The sequence below is a fragment of the Egretta garzetta genome, unplaced genomic scaffold, assembly GCF_000687185.1.
Source record: "Egretta garzetta isolate BGI_Z169 unplaced genomic scaffold, ASM68718v1 scaffold644, whole genome shotgun sequence".
Classification (NCBI taxonomy): domain Eukaryota; kingdom Metazoa; phylum Chordata; class Aves; order Pelecaniformes; family Ardeidae; genus Egretta; species Egretta garzetta.
The window spans coordinates 74,245-97,503 of record NW_009259452.1 but is presented as its reverse complement, the minus strand read 5'-3'; the positions used below and the strand labels follow the sequence as shown (position 1 = coordinate 97,503).

Here is a 23,259-nt window from a genome sequence, read left to right as displayed (position 1 = left end):
TCGCTTGCCTCCGGGCACAAGTGGCGTTTGCTGCTGAGGTGCCGTTTTTTTCGTTTCTGTGAACATTTCCTGAGGTATTTTATGTTTTCCCCAAGAAAGCAGAATTTACAGCCAAAGGGATCCGACAGCAGGAAGCGGGACCACTGCTTCTGGAGCTCTGCTTTCACCTGGGTAGAGAAGGAAACAGTCTGTCCATGGTGATGCCTTGTGACCACCCTGCAGTCCACTAGCCCAAATTCTGGCCGTAAAATGGGAGGGACTGTGGAGGTGATGAGGTTCCTGCCCTTCGGGATGTACCTTGCACCTGACAAAAGCCTGTGTAGAAACAGACTTGTTTGCCAAGTCCATCTTAGGAGTCCACCCTCTTCACTCTCACTTAGGAAAGTTTTTCCTAGCCCCAGAATCCCTGATAGACTGTGATCCCAATGCCTGTGTATGGGAGAGCTCAAATGACTTTTAAGTTTACAGCCTGAAGGAGTGAGGAGGAGGAAAGCCCAAGGGCTGTGGGAATGAGGACCACGCAGCTTTGCTGGTGTTGTGCTTGGCTACCTGGTTTGTTTTGTTCAAGCTTTTAATCTGGCAGCCTGCCTTAGACCCCCGGCACTGAGCATCCTGCTGCTGGCAGCTTCCCAGCCTGTGCTGCGTGCAGATGGAGGGCAGGCTGCAGGCCCCTGCTGGGGAGCAGGGCCTGGCCGTGCTCCGGCCGTCGGGCCCCAGGCCTGGGACCTCAGCTGGGCCGGGAGGCAGAGCGCCAGCGGAGAAACTTCCAACTGCTGGGGAGAGACGCCAGCAGTTCTGTGCCCTTCACAAGTGCCAGACAAGTTCTCCTGCATTGCAGACAAGGGCCAGCTCTCTTTTTTAATTACGTACTTCCGAAATCAGAATAGAATAGATACCTTTGTGTTGGAAAAGACTTTTAAGATCACCAAGTCCAACCATTCCCCTAACCATGCCATCCCACCACTAAACCCTGGCCTTGAGCACCTTGTCTGCCCGGCTTTTAAATACCCCCAGGGATGGGGACTTGACACCTTCCCTGGGCAGCCCCTTCCAGTGCTTGACAGCCCTTTCAGGGAAGGAATTTTTCCTGATGTTCAACCTAAACCTCCCTTGGCACAACTTGAGGTCGTTTCCCCTCGTTCCATCACCCGTTCCCTGGGAGCAGAGGCCAACACCCACCTCACTACACCCTCCTTCCAGGTAGCTGTAGAGGGAAACTGCTCCAGGTTTCCTTGTTAAACATGGGGAACATACAGACTGCCTTTTGTGTAAGCCCATCTTGTTTGTTTCACTGGTGCCTTTAAGGTGTCCAAATTTGTGTGCCTGTCTCAGTGCAGCCGTACCATACTGACAGGCTGTGCCAGGCTCCTAAGTGCTACTGGCACCGAGTATGTCTGCGCATTGCAAGGGATGGGGGTCTGCACCCAGTCCAGGTATAAGGGAGGTACAGACAGTGAGATTCAACTTAGAAAGCATTTAAAGTTAAGTGAGATTGGTTCTGCAGCCTACCCAGCATCATTTTCTGAGACAGCTTCTAGCAAGTCAGCGCGATGCAGCAAAGGCAGCACGCAGCTCTGACGGCGATGGTCTATGGGGTCCTTGGGCAGGAGCAGAGACAACAGATCAAGAGAAGCCATCATTCACCTTTACTCAGTAACTGTGAGACTACATCTGAATACTGCACCTAATTTTGGGCCCCCCATACAAGAACTGTATTGATAAGCTTGAAGTTATCAGCAGAGATAAGGACTGGAGCACTTGCTCTGTGCAGAGAGGCTGAGTGCATGGGGCTTGTTCAGGCTGAAGGCCTTCATGGAGGAGATGGAGCCAGGCACTCTGCAGAGGTGTTTGGGAGGGACACAAGAGACAGTGATCATAAACTGAAATAAATAGGGAAAGTTCTAACAGAACATATGGAAAAGATGTTTCCTCCTTGCATACAGTGAAGCACTGGAAGGGAGGACCAGAGAGGTGGTGGAACCTCTGTCCTTGACGGGGGTTCAAAGCTGAGCTGGACAAAATTCCACACAACCTGGTCTGAATTCAGTCTTCACCTACACTGGGCAAGAGGTTAGCTTCCTCTGCTGTCATCTCCTTGCATAAGAGCCATCACTGATCTGCCAAAATCCTGCATGGAGCAAACTGAACCCCCAGCTGTCCCTGGAGGCATAGCAGGAGATAGCTTCCAGACATGGAATTCCCTCACATCAAGTTTAGGGATGCCCCAAGCAGTGCTCGCACAAAATTATTTTCTCAACATGTTGCTGTCTAAGATATTAAAGCACCCCAAATTTGGTCACTTCGCATGGACTTTAGGGGTAAACTAGGAGAGGGTTTAACCTGGTCAAACATGAAGTCTGGGACTGCAGCTGATGAATGGAGTGGGGTTTAGGTCACTGACCATAAGCCTCTACTGGTGTTTCAGGTACCTCAGGGTGCCCATACCGTCACAGTGCCACAGCCACTCAAGCTTCTGTGTAAATACTTTGCATTTGAATCCCAAACTTGTGAGAGGTCTTGCTGTTCTCTTCCTACAGAACAATTATACCAGTTGAAAAGCATGCACGCACACTCTCAAATAAGACAGTGTGTCCCTCCTCCTCGGTGTCATTAACATAATAATCAACTAAAAGCTTTTCTCATAGCATTGTCTCTTACCTCTCCATTGGCAAAGCAATATAAAACTGCTACCAAAAAACCCTGTAAGAAAGACAGCAAGAGGAAAAAGTTAGAGTGTACGGGAAATACCTGAAGTTTTAGTTTAACGATGGTATTAGCATTAAAGCTAGAAATATAAACAATGTTTCTTAATTTTCAAAAAGGAAACTCATTACCTGTATTTACCTATTATTGAAGCAGCCATTGATTTGTTTTCGTATCGTGCCTTAGCAAATGTAGGGCACATTTGGTGCAGATGCTGAGGAAGAGAGACAATACAACCCAGTTTGATCTTCCGTGTGATCTTCATTTTGCTACCACATAATATTTTTTTTTTCAAATTATTGCTCTTATACTGTGACTGCTGCTAAACATGGCAAAACAAAAAAAATGCAGTTTGGGGTCTCATACCATCCATGGGCATGTTTGAATTTGTGGATGAGACTACTGAGAGGGATCTCATTTGGGTGCTTTTTAAAAATCAGTGATACATTAAGTGACTAGTGCTAATTTAAGGCTCATCTGTCTTAAGTGCTATGGCTATTCCAAATTGCAATTTTTCCTTTGAACTTGATTTAAATAAACATTTTTTTAAAAAAATTAAATCCTAGAGATAAAACTTGCTTTAAACCACCCCCCAAATTACTCTTTCAATTTCCTCCTCTGTCTGTATTTGATCTTGGATCAAAACAGCCTGCATGCATGCATCTCAGTCTAACAGTCTGGCACAGACATGCAGATTTATTACCATTGCTTTAATTTCTTTTGGTCTGTCTAGACACACCTATGACACAAGTTCTGATGAAGAGAACAAACACTGCTGACTGTCAGTCCCAAGGCAATGCTCATATCACAAGTAAAAAAGGTGTCATAACCATCTATAATGCAGCTGACATCACTCAATTGTTTTCTGTTTTTTCCAGAAATATTCCTGTTCTTCTCAGACAAAAGCTTACAAACAAATTCACATACACAGCAGCTTGAATATTTTTTATTATATCTAGCATTGACCAATAGCATTGTGAACCTACTGTTAATTTTCTAACAATCCTGAAAAGTCTGGACCCAGTAATTCCTGAAGGGTATGTGCAGTAAGTATGACAAAGAACAGTTTATCTGCCACCCGGTGGAAATGGGGGCAGGAGAAATAGAAAGCACGATTGCTTTTCCCATCTATTTTATTTCTACTATATTTCATGCTTCACCTGGGTTACAGTGAAGATATAGGCAATTTTGACATGACATTTATCAATGTAGCTTTTAATCCTCTGTGTCTAAATTTTTTCACAGAAATATGCCAAAAAATATCACAAAAATATTGTGGTCATTAAAGTTTATAATAGATAATATTTTACTATGGGGATAAATTTTAGAATAGGAGTTATAGAAGACTCAGAAACCATGGAGAGAGTTTCTGGTGGATAAATACAAATTTAACAGCTTAAAAAGCAGCTTTTTATGCAGAACTGCTGCTGCACCTGGAGATAGTTCTCTTTTTGAGTAGAAAGTCCATGAAAATGTCTCTATGGGGGGTGGTGGTGGTGGTGGTGGTGGTGTGTTCTGAGCATGAGCTCTAAGTTTGGCCTCACAGGCACCACAAGCAGTATATTTACACTACACAGTGCTGTAAAGCCCGGTTGCTCCCAAGCCTGACGATACCCTGCCAGAGATGTGGAGACCTCCCAGGTGAGGAGAGGACTCTGAGCACCAGGGGCACCTCTGCGCTGAACGTAATTCTGTAAATCCACGTGTGAATTTAGTTCGCTGCTGCTGTAAGGTCAGAACATGCAGTGGCAGGCAGGAGCACTGAAATCACAGCAGAGGGTGGAAAACTCAGTTGGTCATTCATGTTAGGCATTATTTTTATATCCTGATTTTTTCAGTGCTTCCTCATATTCTTTTTTTTTTTTGCAACACGTGGAGCTTCATACTCAGAAATCTTTCCCAAATGCCACGACTTCTAAGGCGCACGTTTTTAAAATGTGTGAGGGAAAAAAAAGAATCAGAAATTCAGAAGAAATATTAACTAATATGATCACCGACAGGAAAGGATAGATGCATCCATAGCCTCACAATTGTTCTTCAGTTCTGTTGACTGCGGCAACATGATAAATTACACCTTAAATAACAGGGGGTTATCCACCAGGAACCAGCATTTTTTCCTGTGCCTGGCAGCTCACATGCAGCAGTGAGCCAAGATGTTTAGATTGCTCCACTTTCTAAAGCAAAGCAGCATCATATCTACAGCAAAACTCGTACTTAGAATTTAATTTTGTGCTCCTTCAAAATGTTTGAGTTAAAACCTCCAGATGAGATCCCGGAGGTAATTGTTTTTCCCTAACAAAACAGTTTAACTGCTTTTTAAAACTACTGAGAAGATTTACAGACTAAACAAATGCAATTGTGTACAGTTTATGTGCTTTTTTTGCTAATCCCTTAACAAATAATGCTGCAGCTAAAAAAGAGAATCTGCAGGAAACGTTGTGTAAGATCTCTGGGTATTTTTAAAAGAAGCCTTGCTTCTAAACCGTGCCGTGTAGCCGAGCATGCGTGTTCCTCGAAAAGGAGTGAAGTTTGTGCTTCTTAGCAGGGATGAGTAAGCTATTGGCTAGATCAGATTTCTTTGAACAAGCCAGTAAATAAAATTTTCACTTTAAATTATTCTGTTTCTTAAAATAACATCTAGTCACTGCAATGTCTCCAAGTAAGGATATGTCTAACTGAGGAACTTCAGCACTATGTCAGCAGGCTCCCTTAGGGTGCTGGCTCTGCATGAGCTCCCTTCTGCCTGCCGGGCATTTTTCCCCTCAGGCTGTGGTGGGAACTTTTCACTACTCAAGAACAGTGTCAAAGCATGGATGCATGCATACGCCAGAGCACTGGTGCGTACGTATAGGTTAAGGATCACCATACATTGTGGGAACAGTGCAATAATGCTTTGATGACTTCATGTCTCAGAGTGTAGAAGAGGGCAGACATTTGTCAAAGTAGTGAGTTGGTGAGTAGTGAGGACATCTAGCCAGAGATATTGCTGGGCACCTCATCAAAGAAAGGAGAGCTGGAAACTGCAGTCCTGTCCCACCAAGAAGGTCAAGACAGGAAGATAAGGGTAAGGGACAACTTTGCTAAGCAGGTAGTTAACTGCCCCCAAAAAGCCATTACTCATCACCTCTGCAGAATGGAGACTGAAGCAGACAGCAGTGCTTCGTGCCTGCAGAGCGGCTGCTGTGCCCAGTTCTTAGCTTTTGTAATCTGGAGGTGAACAGTACGGTGAAACACATGTGTATTGTGCATAAGCGGCTCTCTGAGTTTCAGTAACAGCTCGCTGCAGAACACAGACTATTTAGGACTGACCATTACAAATGGAGTGTGGCTCCTTCACACCTTCGTGCTTGCAGCCAAGAGACGGGCACAGAGCCGCCAGAGCTATGCTCTCGTTCCTTCGTGACCTTCAGTTTCTGCCCACTTGCATGCGACTCAGGCAGGGTGACTGAAGGGGTGCCAAGTGTATCAACACTTCTAAAGCTCTCTGCTGACTGCATAGGTGAGATACTTCTTTTCCATCTACAGATGCTAGTCCATCTATCTGTCCCACCCACGTGAGTGCTCTGACAAATCTTCTCTTAGCTCTAGAAATTTGTTCAAGAGTACAGTACTTTTTGTGAGCCTACGTATAGGAGGCCATAGTGTCACTTTGCAGATATGGTGAATGAACACATCCTTTAGGGAAACGATGCCCCGAATTTGGATGAGGACAAACATTCTTATAGTTATGATTTTTTGGGGGTAGAAAACTTGATACACAGACATTTCAAATGGAGTATTGCAGAACCTCGTTTATTACTCTCTCACCTGAAGAACTGTTGGTACTTCCTGAATGGCCTAGTTCTTTCAGAAGACAGCAAGAAAGCTCTTTCTCTGCTCAGGAAAGCTAAATTGCTACCTGATTTACCTTGTGTGCCTTCTGAGAGAACTGGATGTATGGCAACTCCATTAAAAAGTGACTCTCTTAAAATCTTAACTAGAATTTATGAATGGCAACTCATAAGGACTTGAACTTTATGGAGTCTCCTTTTATAGCTATATGTAACCAAAATGGGAAGAGTTCTGCTGTTGGTCAAGCTGAAATGATTACCAGGAGGAAAAACAGCTCCCTACAGAGATACAGGAGCAGATATGAGACACAGGTTTACAGGTGTTGAAAATCTTGGGAGCCATGGGGAGAAAATGTAGAAGTGATCTTCTTATTGCTGGGAGAAAATACGAGAAGTCCATTAACCAGTAGGAACACGGCTAATATAAAGATTAGGAAACTATGTTCAGTGGGGAGTTAAATGCTGTGACCCAAGGTTGAATACTCAGGCCTACAGAAGTGCAATTCTTCTTAAGTGTCAAGTGCTAAGCTCCTGTATATACTGAATGGGGTGGGGGATGGGACACTGGCTACCTAGACTGGGACTTACAGTAGCCTGGTAACTGGAAGTTGGGATGCAAAGCAACCAAGAAAAAAAAATGACAGAGCAGAAAACGCAACTGCTTCAGTTTTTCCTTGCATGGACTTGGACACCTGTGTTAAGGACCCAGCTATAGTCACGGGGTCAATGCGCTATTCTTCAAAGGAGGAGAAGCTGGCTGTTGTCATATATCCCATATAATAACCTAGAAGTATGAGAAATACTTAGTGCCCCAACACAGGCACAGCCGTACTGTAGTCATGCAGCTACCAGGCTCTCTGGTGGAGGCACATCTGCACTTTCTCTTGAATCCAGACAGGTTAATTCAACTACTCCATGTCTCGTGAGGCTGTGAGTGGACATAAAGGATGAGTAAGGCAAGTGCTGAGATGTTCCACTCCTTGCTCCTCTGATTACTTTAATTTTCTTTTACCTCTTTAAATCTATAGGTATTTAATGTAAATAGTATCAACACTCAGGAGCAGGTGCCGAGGCCTCAGGGTGTCCCTTTCCCAGCCAGCTGCTCTAACCACTAAGCCACAGATTCAGGCTCTCTTTCATTCTCCTTCTATATCCTAGAGGGGTGCACTAATCAGGAGTCAAGCATGCAAAAGTGGACTTTCTTACTGGTGCCTGTTCACTGAGTTCATGGTGGGTTTCTATGTTTCACTTCTGATGCATTAAGTGCTGTGTTGAATTTATACTTAAACCCATTAAAGGGACAGAAGCCCTAAACTGAGGTCCTCAAAAGACCATCTCAGATGACATCTTTGTCACCAATATGTGACCTATAGAGGCCTGAAGTATGCAGGTGCCTAAAGTATGTAGGTGTGGTTTTGGCATAAAAAATGTTTCTGTGTTTCTCTCTGGGCTTGCATGGAAGCAACTCTGTTACAACTGCTGAACAGCACACACCACTTTGGCCCTGTCGAAGTTCTTGTACAAGACATGTCTTCAACACACTTGCTCGAGGGCATTGGTCTGGGAGCTGTACTCAGAGCGTGTCCTCTAGGCTGGAACCACACACCAAGCTTATCCTTCACGTGCTTCTCTTCACAGCAAATGCTTTAACTCTGCTCATCATCCTCACAGTATTCAAATCTGCAATTCCTTTCATCAAACTGCTCCACACGCCATACAGTCTAAATCCAGCTCCTTTTGGAACAAGTCCTAAAAGGTAAGGACTGCCCCACAGGCCCGCTGGGTCATTGATGCCTCAGCGACTGCCCCTACTGCCCAAGCTAAACTGAAGCTGATCCTTGTGTCTCTTGGTACTGGTTTTTGTTTGTACAGTGGCATGACAACAAGGTGTGTTTGAAGTATGCTGGACGTGTACTGTGCACTGAAAAAGACGAGTCCAGAATCAACCCTCTCTTCAGAGTGACTGCAAAGTCAACACATCACCTGAAAATCTTGTTTAAAAAAGGTATCCAGTGCTTTTAAGGAAATAACTTATGTGAAACGTGTATTTTAAATTAGACCACTTTAATCCTGTTTTCAGACGAGGGGCCTGTCACCCATTGCCAGGGAACACAGGACACACTGTTTCTGAAGGTGTCAGGCTCCTTTTTTGGTCTTGGAGACTACCGTATTTTGAAACTGAAGTTTGTGAATTTTTTATCTTGTCACTGTAATAGTGTACTTAGAGATATTATAGGTTGGAGCATAATATTAAATAAGAATATTGCATACTTGTGGTACCTATAGGCGAGCAACATATATGTGTGTATCTATGACCCCTAAAAACAGTACTTACATGAAATGAGTTCATTGTCAGCTGAATAAGAAGTCTTATATGTCTTGAAATTCCTTCCACCTGCTCATCAGTGAAGAAGGTAAACACAAATTCGTGGATCCCCAACAACGGAATCAGCACAAGTGTAGATCTTGCCAATCTTAAAAAGAAAATGTTTGATTATAGCATTTTTTCAACATTCTTGGTTCAAAAATCAAAAATTCAGCTACAAAGAAACAATCCCAGACATATTCCCTCAACATTTTGACTCCAAAATGGTATCAGGAATTTTGTGATTTTGAGGACAAAGTCCCAGAAACGAGTTTTGGAGCACACTATCAGAAAAGCCTGTACAGGAGAAAATCTTGTCTTTGGGTTTAAGGTGAAAAGTTAGGGACCAGAAGTTGAACAGGAAGGCCACGGTCATGAAACTTGTGCTGCTAGGTAACAGAAAAATATTTACCTAGCTAAATACGAGTGATCTGTTAGGAGGGTACTTGGACCCTCCTGTCACTGCCAAAAACTCGATGTTGCTGCAGAGAAAATTTCTGCGGTACTGTCAGCAGCCATCTATTTTTTAAAAAATGCAATCAGAATGGTTTTTATGGGAAAGAATCTTCTTTAAGAACTCTCGAACCTGTGTGCATGAATGAAAGAAGAGCTCTCAGAAGAAAGTGAGTTCTGAGGGAGACTCGCAATGTGAGGAATAGTTTGAATCTTTGAAATTTTAGCAAAATAATAAGCAGTAGAAAAGAGAATATAAAGCAAAACATTAGGCATTGTTAAATGAGGCACTGCTGCCCATGACTCTCAGCACAATTTTCCTGTAGCAATCCAGAGAATGTAGCTGAGATCTTTTGGACATTGAATGTTGAAGGAAAGTGGAAATACGCTTCTTGTTAGGGATTTAATACAGGAATTTAATAGGAGGTTGGTAGTGGAATTTCCATCCGCCTCCCTCTGTCCAGTCCTGTTAGACAATAAAATAATTCATCTTAGTAAGGCAGGACTGTAGCAGCAGACAGGTATTCACAACGCTTTGCTTAAAGATACTAAGGACTGGAAAGAACTGGGATGTGGAAAGCAATTAACAAATCCTCAGGTTTCCACTTAAGCACAGTTTTCACTGCACCCTTAGCTCCTGGCAGAACAGCCCATCCTTGCTGCTCCCACAAAGTGGGAAGATGTTTGTGCAAAGGCCAGCTCCAGGACTTTACCTAAGACATGATGCGCCATTGAGACTCTGGCCAAGAGAGCCCATGCCAGGGTCTGAAAGAGTGCAGTCTAAAAACAGCGTTCTCATTTGGGTTTACAAGACCAGGGACATTGAGTCAGCAGTGTCTGTATCTGTGAACAAAGGTGGGTCAGAAATGCTAATGTAATTTAGGAATGTCCCACAAATCTTCTGTACCTCCTTTTCTTTTGGGCAGCTTTTGTCACACTCAAAGAAAAAGTGTGTTAGAGCGGTGGAATCCCCAGGTATGCAGCAAGGACACCCGAGAACAGAGATCTTACTGCATCGCACAGCCCTTCGGAAAATGCCCATAGTCCTCAACGGTGCTGACCTGCCTTTGCCTCTCAGATAAGAAAATGTTTGCAGAGCCTGCTTCCCCGGGTGGCTTTCCTATATCATAGTCTGAGTATCTGCTATGCCTGGTGGTGGTAGGTGAATGTATAATCTGCAAGGGCAACCAGGCAACCTTCTGATGTTGTGAGAAAAAAAAAAAAGGGCTAGGACTTCTTTGTTATTTATTACATACCTGTATTTGTAGTCATGAAAGCTCATTTGCTGAGCTCTTAGCTTGGAAATCAGCATCCTGAGAATTTTTAAGAAGATGCCAAAGTTAACCTTGAAAGAAAATACATATGAGTTACTTACAGTAACGTCTATTACACTACTCAGGTAGCTATTAAAGAAGTGTAAAATTGATATTAAACACTCATAAAACCTGTCGCTGAATAATCGGAATGTGGCTGTGACCGGGTCGGAACAGAAGCAGGTTATCACCATGAATGCAGTGGAGCAGCAGCGGTAGGCTTTGCTGGTATCAGCTCTTTCCAGATGAGGCACTTAGCAGAGGTTCTATACTTTGAGGTCATGCAGCTCTTTGCCAAGCCCTGACCGGGGTGTGGTAAAAAGCAGCAGTGACTGCAGTTCTTCAGATAAAGAGGCTCCAGTCAGGGAAGCCCTGGGCTTTCTTTTACTTCTTTGTTAATTAAATTGTGCTGACTTGGCCAAGACCAATCTGCAAACTTTTTTTTTCTAATGAGGCCTACAAGGCGTTAACTATTTCACTTCCACAAACCAAAAGCCCTGTGCAGGAAAGTTACTGAGGTTGCAAAGCTGAGAAGCTTAGCATTGCCTGATTCAGCTTGATTTACTTATCTGCTATGATACTCGGTCTTCCAGTACAAAACTACATTCAATTTTTTTGTTTGTTTTTACAAATACAAAGAATTCGACATAGTCAACACTGTAAGGTTCTTCAGAAGTAGAGCTAGTGAGAATTTCCATCCAAACTCTCCTTTGTCTGGAAAATTTGGTTTATTCTAAAAATGATCTTCCATTTTGAACTTCACCTTTTCACAGAAAACACTAAAACGTCATTGAAAATGACTGCCATAAGACTGAGATACTTTTACTCTCAGTGTTTCATAGAAAATCAGAATTTTCACTAGAACATGGAAGCAAAATCATAAAATCAGAGAATGCTTAAGGTTGGAAAGGACCTCTGGGGGTCACCTTGTCCAACCCCCCCTGCTCAAGCAGGGCCACTTAGAGCAGGTTGCCCAGGGCCATGTTCAGATGGCTTTTGAATATCCCCAAGGATGGACACTCCACAATCTCTCTGGGAAACTGTGGGAACAAGTACAGAATCCACAGATGTGGTGGCCAAACTGGACACTGGAGATATCCTTTGCCTCGTTGGCCACAAGCCATGCGAGAAGTAAAACAAGAGCTAAGTGAGAAAAGCGAGGTCAATGCTGTGACCAATGGACTTTGCTTTCGTATAAGGCTTGGACTCAGCGCTTGTCAACTAGCTAGGTGATAAAAGAAAAGCAGTGGCTTTGTTTTGTGATTAGTATAAAAGGATGTAAAGCATTAAATAAAGTGATTCTGATTCTGATCCCGATTCCACTTGCGCTTGTGCATGAACTCAGAGTCCATGCCTTCATTGCCACAGGAAACCTGAGCCAGTGCTCCATCACCCTCACAGTGAAAAAGCATTTCCTGATATTCAGAGGAAACCTGATATTCAGAGGAAACCTCTTGTTTTGGTTTGTGCCCATTGCCTCTGGTCCTGTCACTGGGCACCACTGAAAAGAGCCTGGCTCCATCCTCTTTGCACCCTCCCCTCGGGTATTTATATACATGGATGAGATCCCCCTGAGTCCTCTCTTCTCCTGACTGAACAGGCCCAGCTCTCTCAGCCTTTCCTCATGGGTCAGATGCTCCAGTCCCTTAACCACCCTAGTGGCTGGTGTCTCCCCAGTATGTCCATGTCTCTCTTGTACTGGGTACCCCAGAACTGGGCACAGCATCCCAGGTGTGGCCTCACCAGCACTGAGCAGAAGGGAAGGATCCCCTCCATTGACCTGCTGGCAATACTTTGCCTAACGCAGCCCAGGACAGCCTTTGCTGCCTTTGCTCCACAAGGACACGTTGTTGTCTCATGGTCAACTTGGTGTCTGCCAGGAACCCCATGTCCTTTTCTGCAAAGCTGCTTTCCAGCATATACTGGTACCTGGGGTTGTACCTCCTCAGCAGCAGGACTTGCTCCATGTTGAACTGTGTGAGGTTCTTGTCAGCTCATTTCTCCAGCCTGTAAAGGTCCCTCTGGATGGCAGCACAACCCCCTGGCATCTCTGCCTCTCCTTCCAGCTTGGTGTCATCTACAAACTTGTTGAGGGTACACTGCCCCATTTTCCAGATCATCAATGAAGATGTTAAATAGGATTGGACCCGGTACTGAGTACACTGCTAGTTACTGGCCTCCACTTAGACTTTGTGCCACCTTCTGGGCCTGGCCATTCAGCCAGTTTTCAATCACTTCACTGTCTGCTCATCCAACCCGTACATTGAATTGGCTGTTACAATGGCTGTGCCATGGTCCCTATGTCAGTGCTTTTGAAGGTCTCAACAGGGTCACCCTATCACAAGTACTGACGTTATGAAAATTAGCTCCTACCCCACATTAAAAATGCAAAATTATTTAGTAGCAGAAGACACATGAGCGCTTTCACCACTTCAGGGACTCAATACTACAAGACTCAACGGATAGGAAATTAGGTTTAAGAAAGTCATCCCAGGAAGAAGCTGAGCCTGGTCGTCTATACACATTGCTGGGAGGTGAAACAGCTTCTCTACCCGTCTTTTAAATCCCCTCAGGGATGAGGACTCGACCCCTTCCCTGGGCAGCCCCTTCCAGTGCTTGACAGCCCTTTTGGGGAAGGAATTTTTCCCAATGTCCAACCTAAACCTGCCCTGGCACAACTTGAGGCTGTTTCCCCTCATTCCCTGGGAGCAGAGCCTGACCACCACCCCAGCTCCCCGCTCCTGTCAGGCAGTTGTGGGGAGCGGTAAGGGCTCCCCTCAGCCTCCTCTTCTCCAGGCTGAACACCCCCAGCTCCCCCAGCTGCTCCCCATCAGCCTTGGGCTCCAGACCCCTCACCAGCTTCCATAGAATGTCCATGAGGTCTCACTGATAATGCTGTGTGTTTTACACTTTTTCTGTATTTTCTAATAATGACTGTAAGCACTGGTAATGATCTGACGCTACATGCTCAGAATAAATTAAACTGCTGGGGCTATATGAATCTGTGAAACATCACCAAGGCAGAAGATCCCAAAATGTAATATAAAAAAACCAGGGATTAAAGATTATGTTAGAGTAATAATGTATATGTGTATCTATCTACATATAAATCTAAGGTCACCTCTCTTTCTGCCAACTTTAGGTAGAGGGATTTTTGACCTCTTCTGTCACTTTATTTCCACCTTGATATTTCTGTGTATTGGTCTGTAGCAGGAAACTATAGCTTCTTTGTTCCAAAATATCAAAGGACGACACTGGCACTAATTACAATAAAAAATGAAAGGAAAAAATGCAGGAAAAAGTATTTCCCCCTAGTTTTGGGTGATGATGACAAAAGCTCTCCAAGTAGTGTCATGAACGTATGAATTAAGGTTAGAAAGCTATCTTCATAAATTTCTTTATATCTTATCTGAACTTTGTATGTTACAACTCCTTGTGTATTTTCTACCATCCTTTCGCTGTAACCCTCCTGGCCCCATATACCGTGCTGTTCCTGATGTAACACGCAATCTTGATGTTACTTCTCTTGTTAAAAAGAGTGTTTCACAGCCTCAGTTCTTTGTACTGATTTACACCAGCAAAGATTATACCCTACTGGCTAAAAGGAAATTGTGCAGAAATAGTTTAATTAAAACATATTTTTAAATTACTGATTGTCTCCATCCAAGCGCTAGTCATCAAATTACTTTGGAATGCATTCCTTCCTCTCAGGTCTGTTCAATTTCCTATTATTCAGGGGACTTGCTCTGAGTTGAGCGTACTAACATCAGAGAACTTAATATTCTTACAACAAAAGCAAAACACTTGATCTCTTTGATGTAACAGAAATGCTATTATTTGTTTCTGCTGCTTGTGTTCCACTAGCTGTGCATTTTCTGCTCGGGTCCTCAAAAAGTAAACTGATGATGGAGTCTTCTTTCAGACTTAGACATATCCAGGAAGAAGTTGTACAGATCCCCTCTGCTCTGGACTTCATCCATTTTGACATTTCCCTCAGTTTTGGGACCATTTCAGTCTTCCTTAATGCTCTCTTTTGGCTTTTGCCTCCTCCCAACTTTTTGCTTTCTTTTCTGGCTTTCTCTCCAGTGGAATTCTTTTTTTTTTTTTTTTTTTTTTGAGAAAGACTCCTTCCTTGTCATTCTAATGATTTACTTTTTTGATGGCTAATGAGTGTGTTTCTCTGTTTCACAGCTCAGTCCCAGCTATGCCCACTTTCTCTCACACAGTTCTCTCCAACTCAACAGCAGCAAAACAAAGTCCATTGTTTGTTCTCTAAAGTTTTAATTTCCACATCTTTTCTCTAGTGTAACAGAAAACAATAGCCTCCTTTCCAGCTGAGGCATTGAATGCATCGATTCCTAAATATTACACTTTGAGCAGTCCTTCTTTTACTCCCCATACACATTCGCATGAATAAAGTACATCTCTCCTCGACAGCATTTGCTGTCTAGCTAACCAAATCATTTATTCCTCTTTTATGCCTTGCTGATGAGTAAGAATATAACGCATTTGTTATATATATATATGTATTACACATATATATAATGTATTTTGGATACACAGCATAGTCACACCTATCAAAATTCTGTGTTCATAATCATGTCCTCATGAATTGTTTTGATCATGCTATTTCCATCTCTTCATTGTCACTGCATTTCAGGTGTACACTTTTTGTATTTGTTTAAGAAAAAAAGTCATAATAGTCCTGTCATGCTATGCTTCTTTTTTTTCATTAGGTGAATGCTTTCTCCCCACCATCAGTACTTCTGTTGCTACTTCTCTGCATCTTTGTTATCATAAGATCTCAATCTATAGAGAACTTGGATCTTTCTAGTGGTGCTCACAACATGGTAGCACTCTCTTAAGTAACCTGCTTACTGAGAAAATGAGATCTGTAAAAATATGAGAAGTGAAAAATAGGAGAAGCAAAAGGTTTTGTCTTTAATACAGATGGAGCTGTGCAGAATTCACTGCACAGATAAAGAGCAGCGTTTTGAGAGGTCGACACTGAAATCTGTGTTGTTTAGATATAGACAGAAAAGAAGCTATGCCCATCCACCCACAGTAAGAAACTCCATTTACAATATTTTCTGTCTCATCTTTTCTAATCCAAGAATTGGATTATACTTGGAGAAAGGGTCACAAAAGACAATCACACTTGTGCATGATATTAGGAACAGATTAAATAATTCTTACTGCAGTGGCAAACAACAGTGGTCCTCGGATTATCCACCAGATTCCCATGTGTTCATTTGTTCCCCAACACCTGAAGAATAATTTAAAGTATAAACATATTATTGTCATAGGAAAAAATCAGAAAGCTTGCATAACCTATGTATATATTCCAAAAGGAAGTTGACAAAGTTCAACTTTTTCAAGTAGCGTTCAGGAGAAATGGAGTAAAACCAGGAAGAGTCTCACCAACAACTGTAATTCTGAAGATCTTTCCACCAGAATGCTGAAAAGTCTTTGGATCCACACAATAACTGTACAGGGCACCAAAACTTCATAACAGAATTCATCCTGCTCAAATTTATCTATCTGAAACTGTAAACTGGAAATGGGTAATGGATGAATTGTGGCCATGATTCTTGACCTGCTAAACAGTATGCACACTGTTTCCTTGAAGCTGTCTTCTTTTCTCCTGCTCCAACGTTCCAATTTGTCCTATGCACATGTTCCTTCTTGCTAATTAGCCTGAAACGCTGTGGGATCTTGGCTTGTCTTTTACAGCCTATATAACATCTAACTCTATGGGACTGTAATTGTGATTTGGTTCCTGATGTTGTGGCTTAATAAGAGTATGTGTTCCAAACAAAACTCTCATGGAACCATGAATAAAAAAGGAAATTAAATCATACATAAACCCCAAAGTCTATGTGATGGCATAAACAGCATCACTGAAGATCAGAAGACTGGAAAACAAATGCTTACAAGTGCAAGTTGCTTTATTGATTCATTCACTGAATAGTGAACACATTAATTTAATATCGGCTTTTAGTGAATAAGAGTTTTTGCCGTTATCCTCCATAACAAATATCTTTTTTCATAATGGCAGTGAATGCTAATTAAACTCAAAGTATAGATGGTCTCCAAGGAAAGCACTGCTCTCCTTTTCTTACTAACAAAATGCTCTCCATTAAGATGTTTGCACTGACAATTTACATCATGTAAGTAGATGAACATTGGATGTAATAGCTTTCATTTCAGGAACAGTAAATCTTCATTCTACTACTTGATTTATGCATAAGTAAACCTGAGAAGTCCTAGAAATAATTTAATGTAAAAGTACTGAAATGAACCTAGAAAACATAACAATTATTAATAGCTGCTGTATAATCTTAATATAATCTAGTAGTCAATACTTGTGTTAATCACTGTCAAGGGCTTACAGAAAAATTAAGCAAACAGAAAGCCGGTATGCTGAGGCACATTTTATTTAGTAACCTACCCTGTGTTCTCCAGTTTTGATCTGCTTATTCCCCAAGGGCCCACAAATAGGATGGGAACAACTGAAAAGAAAAGAGGTCAATTACAGTCAAGATTGCAGAATGGTTCATACAGATATAGTGCAGTGTGTGGTGCAAAGACATACATTTTTTGGTGTTCTATTTAGAATTGTACAAAACCCAATCTGATGCTGGCTTTCCCCATCTGCAGTTCAAATACAAAATGAAATTTCATTGCACCTTGCATTTTCAGACTGATATATACATACATATACACACACATACACTTCTGACCTGTCAGAATCTTCTAAATCCCTAACCCTGAGAATTCAAAATAATTGGCACTTGAGGCCTCACAGATTACCCAAGGCACCAGTTGTTAACATTTTTATTTGTTGAACCTTAAAGAGTTTTCAGTGGAGGCACAGAACTCCATCTGGTTAATTAAAACAACTGACAAAGCCTTGTTTTCCTCTGCAGAAGGAAAAAAGACCCCTGAAATAAAGGATTGCTGCACTATTACGGTGGTCTACAAATGTGCGGGCACAAGCTTCAATCACAGGCACAAGGCATTCAGCTACAAAAGCCATGTGTTTGACTGGATTCTCAGCCCAACAACACACAGGAGATTTTCTGGTGGGTGTGGCAGGAATGAAGGGAGATGTGGGTCACTGGGGCCAGAGCAGGATCCATTCAGGGTTCTGGGACACCAGCTGAGGTCATGAGGAGAGCTGGAGTGTGGCAACATAGGGAAAAGGCCAGAAGCAAAATACTCTTGGAGATTATAGACCTCTGAGTGGGTAAAAGGAGGAAAGAGATGGGAAGGGTCTTACTTGGGTGGGAGATGGCATTTGTGCAACAAGTGGGTCTGAGGGAACAATCAGGGCATGGACCTCTTGGGAAGGGAGCTACACATCCAAGGGAATTGTCCTGTGTGGAGAGAGGACGCCCAGGAGGATGAGGTGATGTTATCAAGCACAGGTCCCAGGCAGTGGCTGAGGAAGCCTGCCTTGGTAGGTGTAAGCATGGCTTGCCCCTGCTGGCTCAGCAGCAGCAGTACTACAAATGTCTGTAAGATAGGTGCCAGATGTCCCATCTTAGTAGTAATTCTAATAAATATAAATAAGAAATTAAGCTAATTAGTGGGAAAAGGCCTTTAGGAAATCAGTGAATATGATACAGGTATAAGAGCAATGGAGGAGCATTAACAGGGAGATGATCATTATTATTTATACTCTTAGAGTAGTGAGCAAATTTCTTAACAGACTTGTCCTATTGCAGTTTGAACAAGGAATAAAATTATTAGTCCCTATTGCAGAAGCTGGAGAAAAAAGGAACAAATGGATTTAGAGAGGTGGGAAGAATGAGGAATCAATGAGACAACACTGACCAGCCTGAAAGTCTTGGTGCATCAGCAGCCTGTGTGCTAATACAGCCATGTTGATATAGCACAAGGGATCTTTAAAGAGGCAACGGACAAATTAAGGCATGGATCACCAACAACCCTCTAAAGTGTAAGGTGCAGCAGAGGAGAAAGCCCAGAGGCTTGGCAATGGAGAATGAAGTGTGGTGTTATGCTTTGACAGAAACTTTGATATGTGAGGAAGGATGGGATGCAAATGAGTGTGAAGGAAGCGGTTAACATCTGATGAGGAAGAAGCAAAAGAGGAAAAGGAGACATATCAAAAATGGGATACCAAAGCTGCAAGCCTGAAGAATAATCTTCACAGCAGCATAGGGGATGAATACAGGTGAGGCCAAAGAAAAGGATGCTGTAGGAACTAAGAATAGTTCCAATGTGACTATGTCTAGAGATGCCTGAAAGGATTAAGGTAATATCCCACTTCTTTTAGACATTGAAATCATTCACTCTTCAAAGGTACTGGTCTTCTTCCCTTGGTTCTAGAGAGCGTTGGGTATGAGTTACCTAAATTTAACCTTGTTAAAATGGTCTGAGTACTTTTTTATTGATCTCTGATAACAAGATCACACAATGCAGAAGTGAAGCAATTTATTGTACTGACATCTTCAGGACAATGCCTACAGCACTATCACACGAGTATGCAAAACCTGGTATGCAAATCCTCCACCACAGTCAGATCCTTCTAAAAAATCTATTTTTTTTAGTGGGCTGTACATCGTAGTCCCACAGTCCTGGACACAAAATTTTACATTTGACAATATAGCTCAATAGACATGGACATGGTGATAGTGAACCAGCCTGTAAAACTCTACACTGGTAGAAGTTTCACAGTGAGAAGTTCTTGTCTCCATCCACCCTATCCTCCTCCTTAACTCAGGCAACTGGATTTGAATCAATAACTCTTGCAACAAACCTACATCATGTCTATGAGCACATTTTTTATCTTCATTTAAAACCTTCAAAGGCCTGCAAGTTGTACAGGTAGATTTTAGATGATTATTGGGAATTGGGGAACCTTGATTTTCTCCTTTGTCCAGGCAAGATACAGAATTATGTTCTTTGAGTAAGCGAAAAACGTAACTGTCAGATTACACAACTAATTTACACAAACCTATTTGAATGCTTATAACTAACTTTACATTGTCTTTATTCCATGAAAAATGCTTGAAATATAAGACCTGAATCATTCAGTGTTTCAGATCACCCTCTAACTTAAAGCACACTTTAGAACTTTAAGGTGAACTAGGAGGGTGACCATGTAAAAGAAAACCGTTAATGTGTAGGCATCTTTGCTGGGTAGGTGCTCTATTATGGAGGAGGAAAAGGAAGTTGCTGACAGCACCGTAATGTTCAGTGATGACAGAAAACGCAGCCAAATACAGTCAGATTTCTTCTTGCTCTGTCGACCAGGCTACCATTTTATGAAACTGTTCACCTACTTCCCTCTCTGCAGGTTGAGCTGAACTGCGACGAAGGTGCCGCCGCTGCTGCACCATTACTGACAATTCCTGACTTCAAACCAACCAAACAAAAGAGAGTTCAGGTTTTTTCTTTCTTCCTTACAAAGTATCCACCACTGGCTCCAAAGAGTACGACAGAATCAGGAACTGGGAAACTGCGATGTACTTACCCCATCCTATCACAATATATGTCCGTAGCAGCCGTCTTTCAGAGAGTACGACAGTTATCAATAATGTATGCAGATAAATTCCTTCTACTAATAGCCAAAAATTATTTGCCCCAACAAAGTAATGCATGAAAAACTGGGCAGTCCTGCAAATGATTATGATCTGTAGAAATGAAAGACCGGGAATCATTGTTAATATAGAAATGCTCTAACAGATCTTGGTTTTCTCCTGTTACTTTAGCAACCACTTTAAAACCGGTGCGCGGCTGTGATAGACCTGTGGTTTGGTCACCTATCCCACACGGCTCTCCGTGCTGCCTGGGAGAGGCTGGGGGGGGGGGGACAGGGATCGTGTTCTTTGTGACCTATCTATATGCATAGCAGAATGTTTACTGATGCGCTATTAAAAGTCACCATTAGCATCCTGCAGGTAATTTTGCCTGCTGACATGGGCAAACTATATTCATACAACATCATACAAGTATAATTTATCCACAGGGGTTGCCAATGGGAGATGTTGTTATTCTGTTATCTAAACAAGTGTAAGAAAATCAGCACGTTTTCCTAGCACAGAAAACCCTTTAAACTATTTTTCTCTCTTGGTGTTCTTTCACAGAAAATATATTATTTGATGACATTATTGTCTTAAAAGTGAGATCCGTGCACATTCATTGTGATTAAAGGTGTGATTAAAGGGTGATTAAAAGCAGTGCCATGGAAGTGCCAAACAAATGTGCAGATTTCCTCCTAAAGACTACAGGTGTAAGTTGTTTTTCTTAATTGGACATTTCTAATTATAACTACTGATTAATTTGTTGTTTCTATACAAGGCTTCATATAAAATCAATCTATTACAATTTACCAAATCAGATTTTTTTTCTTTATTACCTTCATTTGCTTTATCAGCAAAATTTCAGCATTCAAAGCTCAACTAACAAGCACCTCAAAGCTTCCTGCTGCATGGCAAACTCCCAAAGCTGTAACTGGTGCGGCCCCTAGCAGCAGGCATTGGCTATGAGCAATGAACTCACAAGTTACCTCAGGACTGAGGTACAATATCCATCCAGTTTCATCATTTGGCTTTCTGGAGTAAATACTGTGGTATACGGTGTCTTTTATAAGAACTGCTGTGGCACGCAAGATAAAAGATGCAAATAAATTCATATGGATGTAGTTTCTTGTGCAGTGAAGTTTTCTGTGGGAGAAAAAATAATGTATGAATCCCTTGGAATAGATTTAATTTGCATAAGTAAAAAACCACTGTTGTAGTCATGTTGTTGCCATGAACAGATTTTGCTTAGGAAATGCTTTTATAATGCTTATTCGGAAAAGACGAGTTATTTACACTGGAAGCTAAGCAGTAAGTTTAATTCCATGAAAAGAAGAACGTGCACACTGGGGTCTGTACTTTTAAAATGCATGTGGATTTGTACTGACCTCAGTGAAGAAAGTATGAGGAGAGCTAATACAAGTGAGATGAGAGAAAAATAATATCCTACAGTGTACAGCAGCTGTAGCCTGGTAAGCCATTTATGTTGTTCTTCCTAGGAACAAAGAAGAAAAATATGTTATCCATGCAGCAGGCAGGCAGAGCATGAGCACAGCTCAGAAACTTCCAAGTCCAAGTTCTTTGCGTTGCGGGGCAGCCAGGGGAGGTTTCTGATGCCTGTGCTGCCTCATGAAATCATGGCACGGCAGACACACTGGCAGACAACCTTAGTTTCTTTTTAAATTTGAAGGCACTCACAGGCCCATTTCCGGATTGCTCCTACACCACCATTCGCAGTCTGATTTACAACTAATCATTGCTGTGGCTGCATGCACCAATGGATCCTGGTGGTTTAATGACTGCAGAGATCAACTCAACCTGTACACAGAAGTGCAATTACCACGTGGGTGGCCTGGGGAGAGAGGTACATATCGGTTGTATCTGTACAATTTTGAGAACCAGCTCTGTCTAGAGTCATGGAAACAGACTGACTTCTGCCAGGAGTTCAAAGAAAAAAATCAAAACTATTAAATTAAAGTTGTCTAGAATGTCTTTGGGCAACAAATAAAAACTCAGAGGAGGAAGGGGGGCACTCACACTTTCTTTCCACTTTGCTTCATTTAGCATTTCTTCTTGCTAAGTTTTTCCATTTGGCTGCTTCTGTCTACCTTGCTTTCCTAGCTCAAGCAAAGGCTCTTCTGCAGAGGCACATCGAGATACGGGATATGTGACTTTCATAACCCGTATTTGGCCTGCAAAGGTTTTCTTGGAACCTGTGTCTTTTCCTCAGTGATTTTGCTCTTTTCTTTGTGAATTGTCTTACCAGTTGGCACCAGGGATTTTAATTCCGTCTTCCTGCCAGTAGTTGACTCTAATCAATTTATACTAACGCGTACTATCTGGATAGCGCAGGTGAGCTGTGCCTACTGGTAGAAACTCCCTTGGAGAGGGTGGAAGTGCCCAGCAGTCTGGGTGCAGGAGGTTCCCATAGCACAGCCATTAGTCACTCTGCTCCATGAAACTATTCCAACAGGCGTGAACCTAATAAAAAGTGTGAGTTATCATCTTGGCTGTGACAATTTTGCAACACCAAAGCAAATGAAATCAAGCTGATTCCTCCAATGTGTGCAGGTACCAGCTCTGGGCTATTTCCAACATCTTGGGGCTTTCCACTAAAATACAGTAAACAGGTACAAAGCCACATTTAGCATCAGTAGGAAAGCTGGGTCAAGCTTTCAGGGAAATTGCCTGCTCTCACTCAAGATGAGTGAGTGTCCCCCATCCACAAGTTTGCGATCCAGAATGGTCAACAAACCATGGAAAACTCTCAGTATTTACGAATATTTATCACAATTGTATAAATAAACTGTAAGTTTGGAAGTTCATGTACTCACTGTATAAAGAGTTCAGTAAAAACTTAGGAGTACATAGGGATCTTGAACTAACAGTGTTTAATGAAGTAATCAATAACGTAATGCTACTCAATAAAGTAATAAACAGTGCTCACCCAATAAAGGACTAAAAGTAAAAAGTAATTAACAGTAATAGCGCTTACCTAACAGAATTAATTTTGACTGAACTCTGTGGCAAAAGGAGTTAAACGACGC

General features: G+C 42.2%; 1 protein-coding gene across 1 annotated transcript in view; it reads right to left on the bottom strand.

The window, feature by feature from the left end:
- Window positions 1–23,259, bottom strand: part of GLP2R (glucagon like peptide 2 receptor) — a 38,169-nt gene that overhangs the window by 178 nt on the left and 14,732 nt on the right. The window contains exons 5-13 of the mRNA XM_009637165.1: window positions 21,601–21,707; window positions 21,202–21,358; window positions 20,167–20,326; window positions 17,116–17,176; window positions 15,861–15,930; window positions 10,608–10,696; window positions 8,869–9,007; window positions 2,659–2,700; window positions 1–167 (exon numbers count right to left, since the gene is read on the bottom strand). The exon at window positions 1–167 is cut by the window's left edge and continues 178 nt beyond it. Of these exons, the coding sequence (XP_009635460.1) occupies window positions 1–167; window positions 2,659–2,700; window positions 8,869–9,007; window positions 10,608–10,696; window positions 15,861–15,930; window positions 17,116–17,176; window positions 20,167–20,326; window positions 21,202–21,358; window positions 21,601–21,707 (992 nt within the window). The remainder of the gene's footprint in view (window positions 168–2,658; window positions 2,701–8,868; window positions 9,008–10,607; window positions 10,697–15,860; window positions 15,931–17,115; window positions 17,177–20,166; window positions 20,327–21,201; window positions 21,359–21,600; window positions 21,708–23,259) is intronic.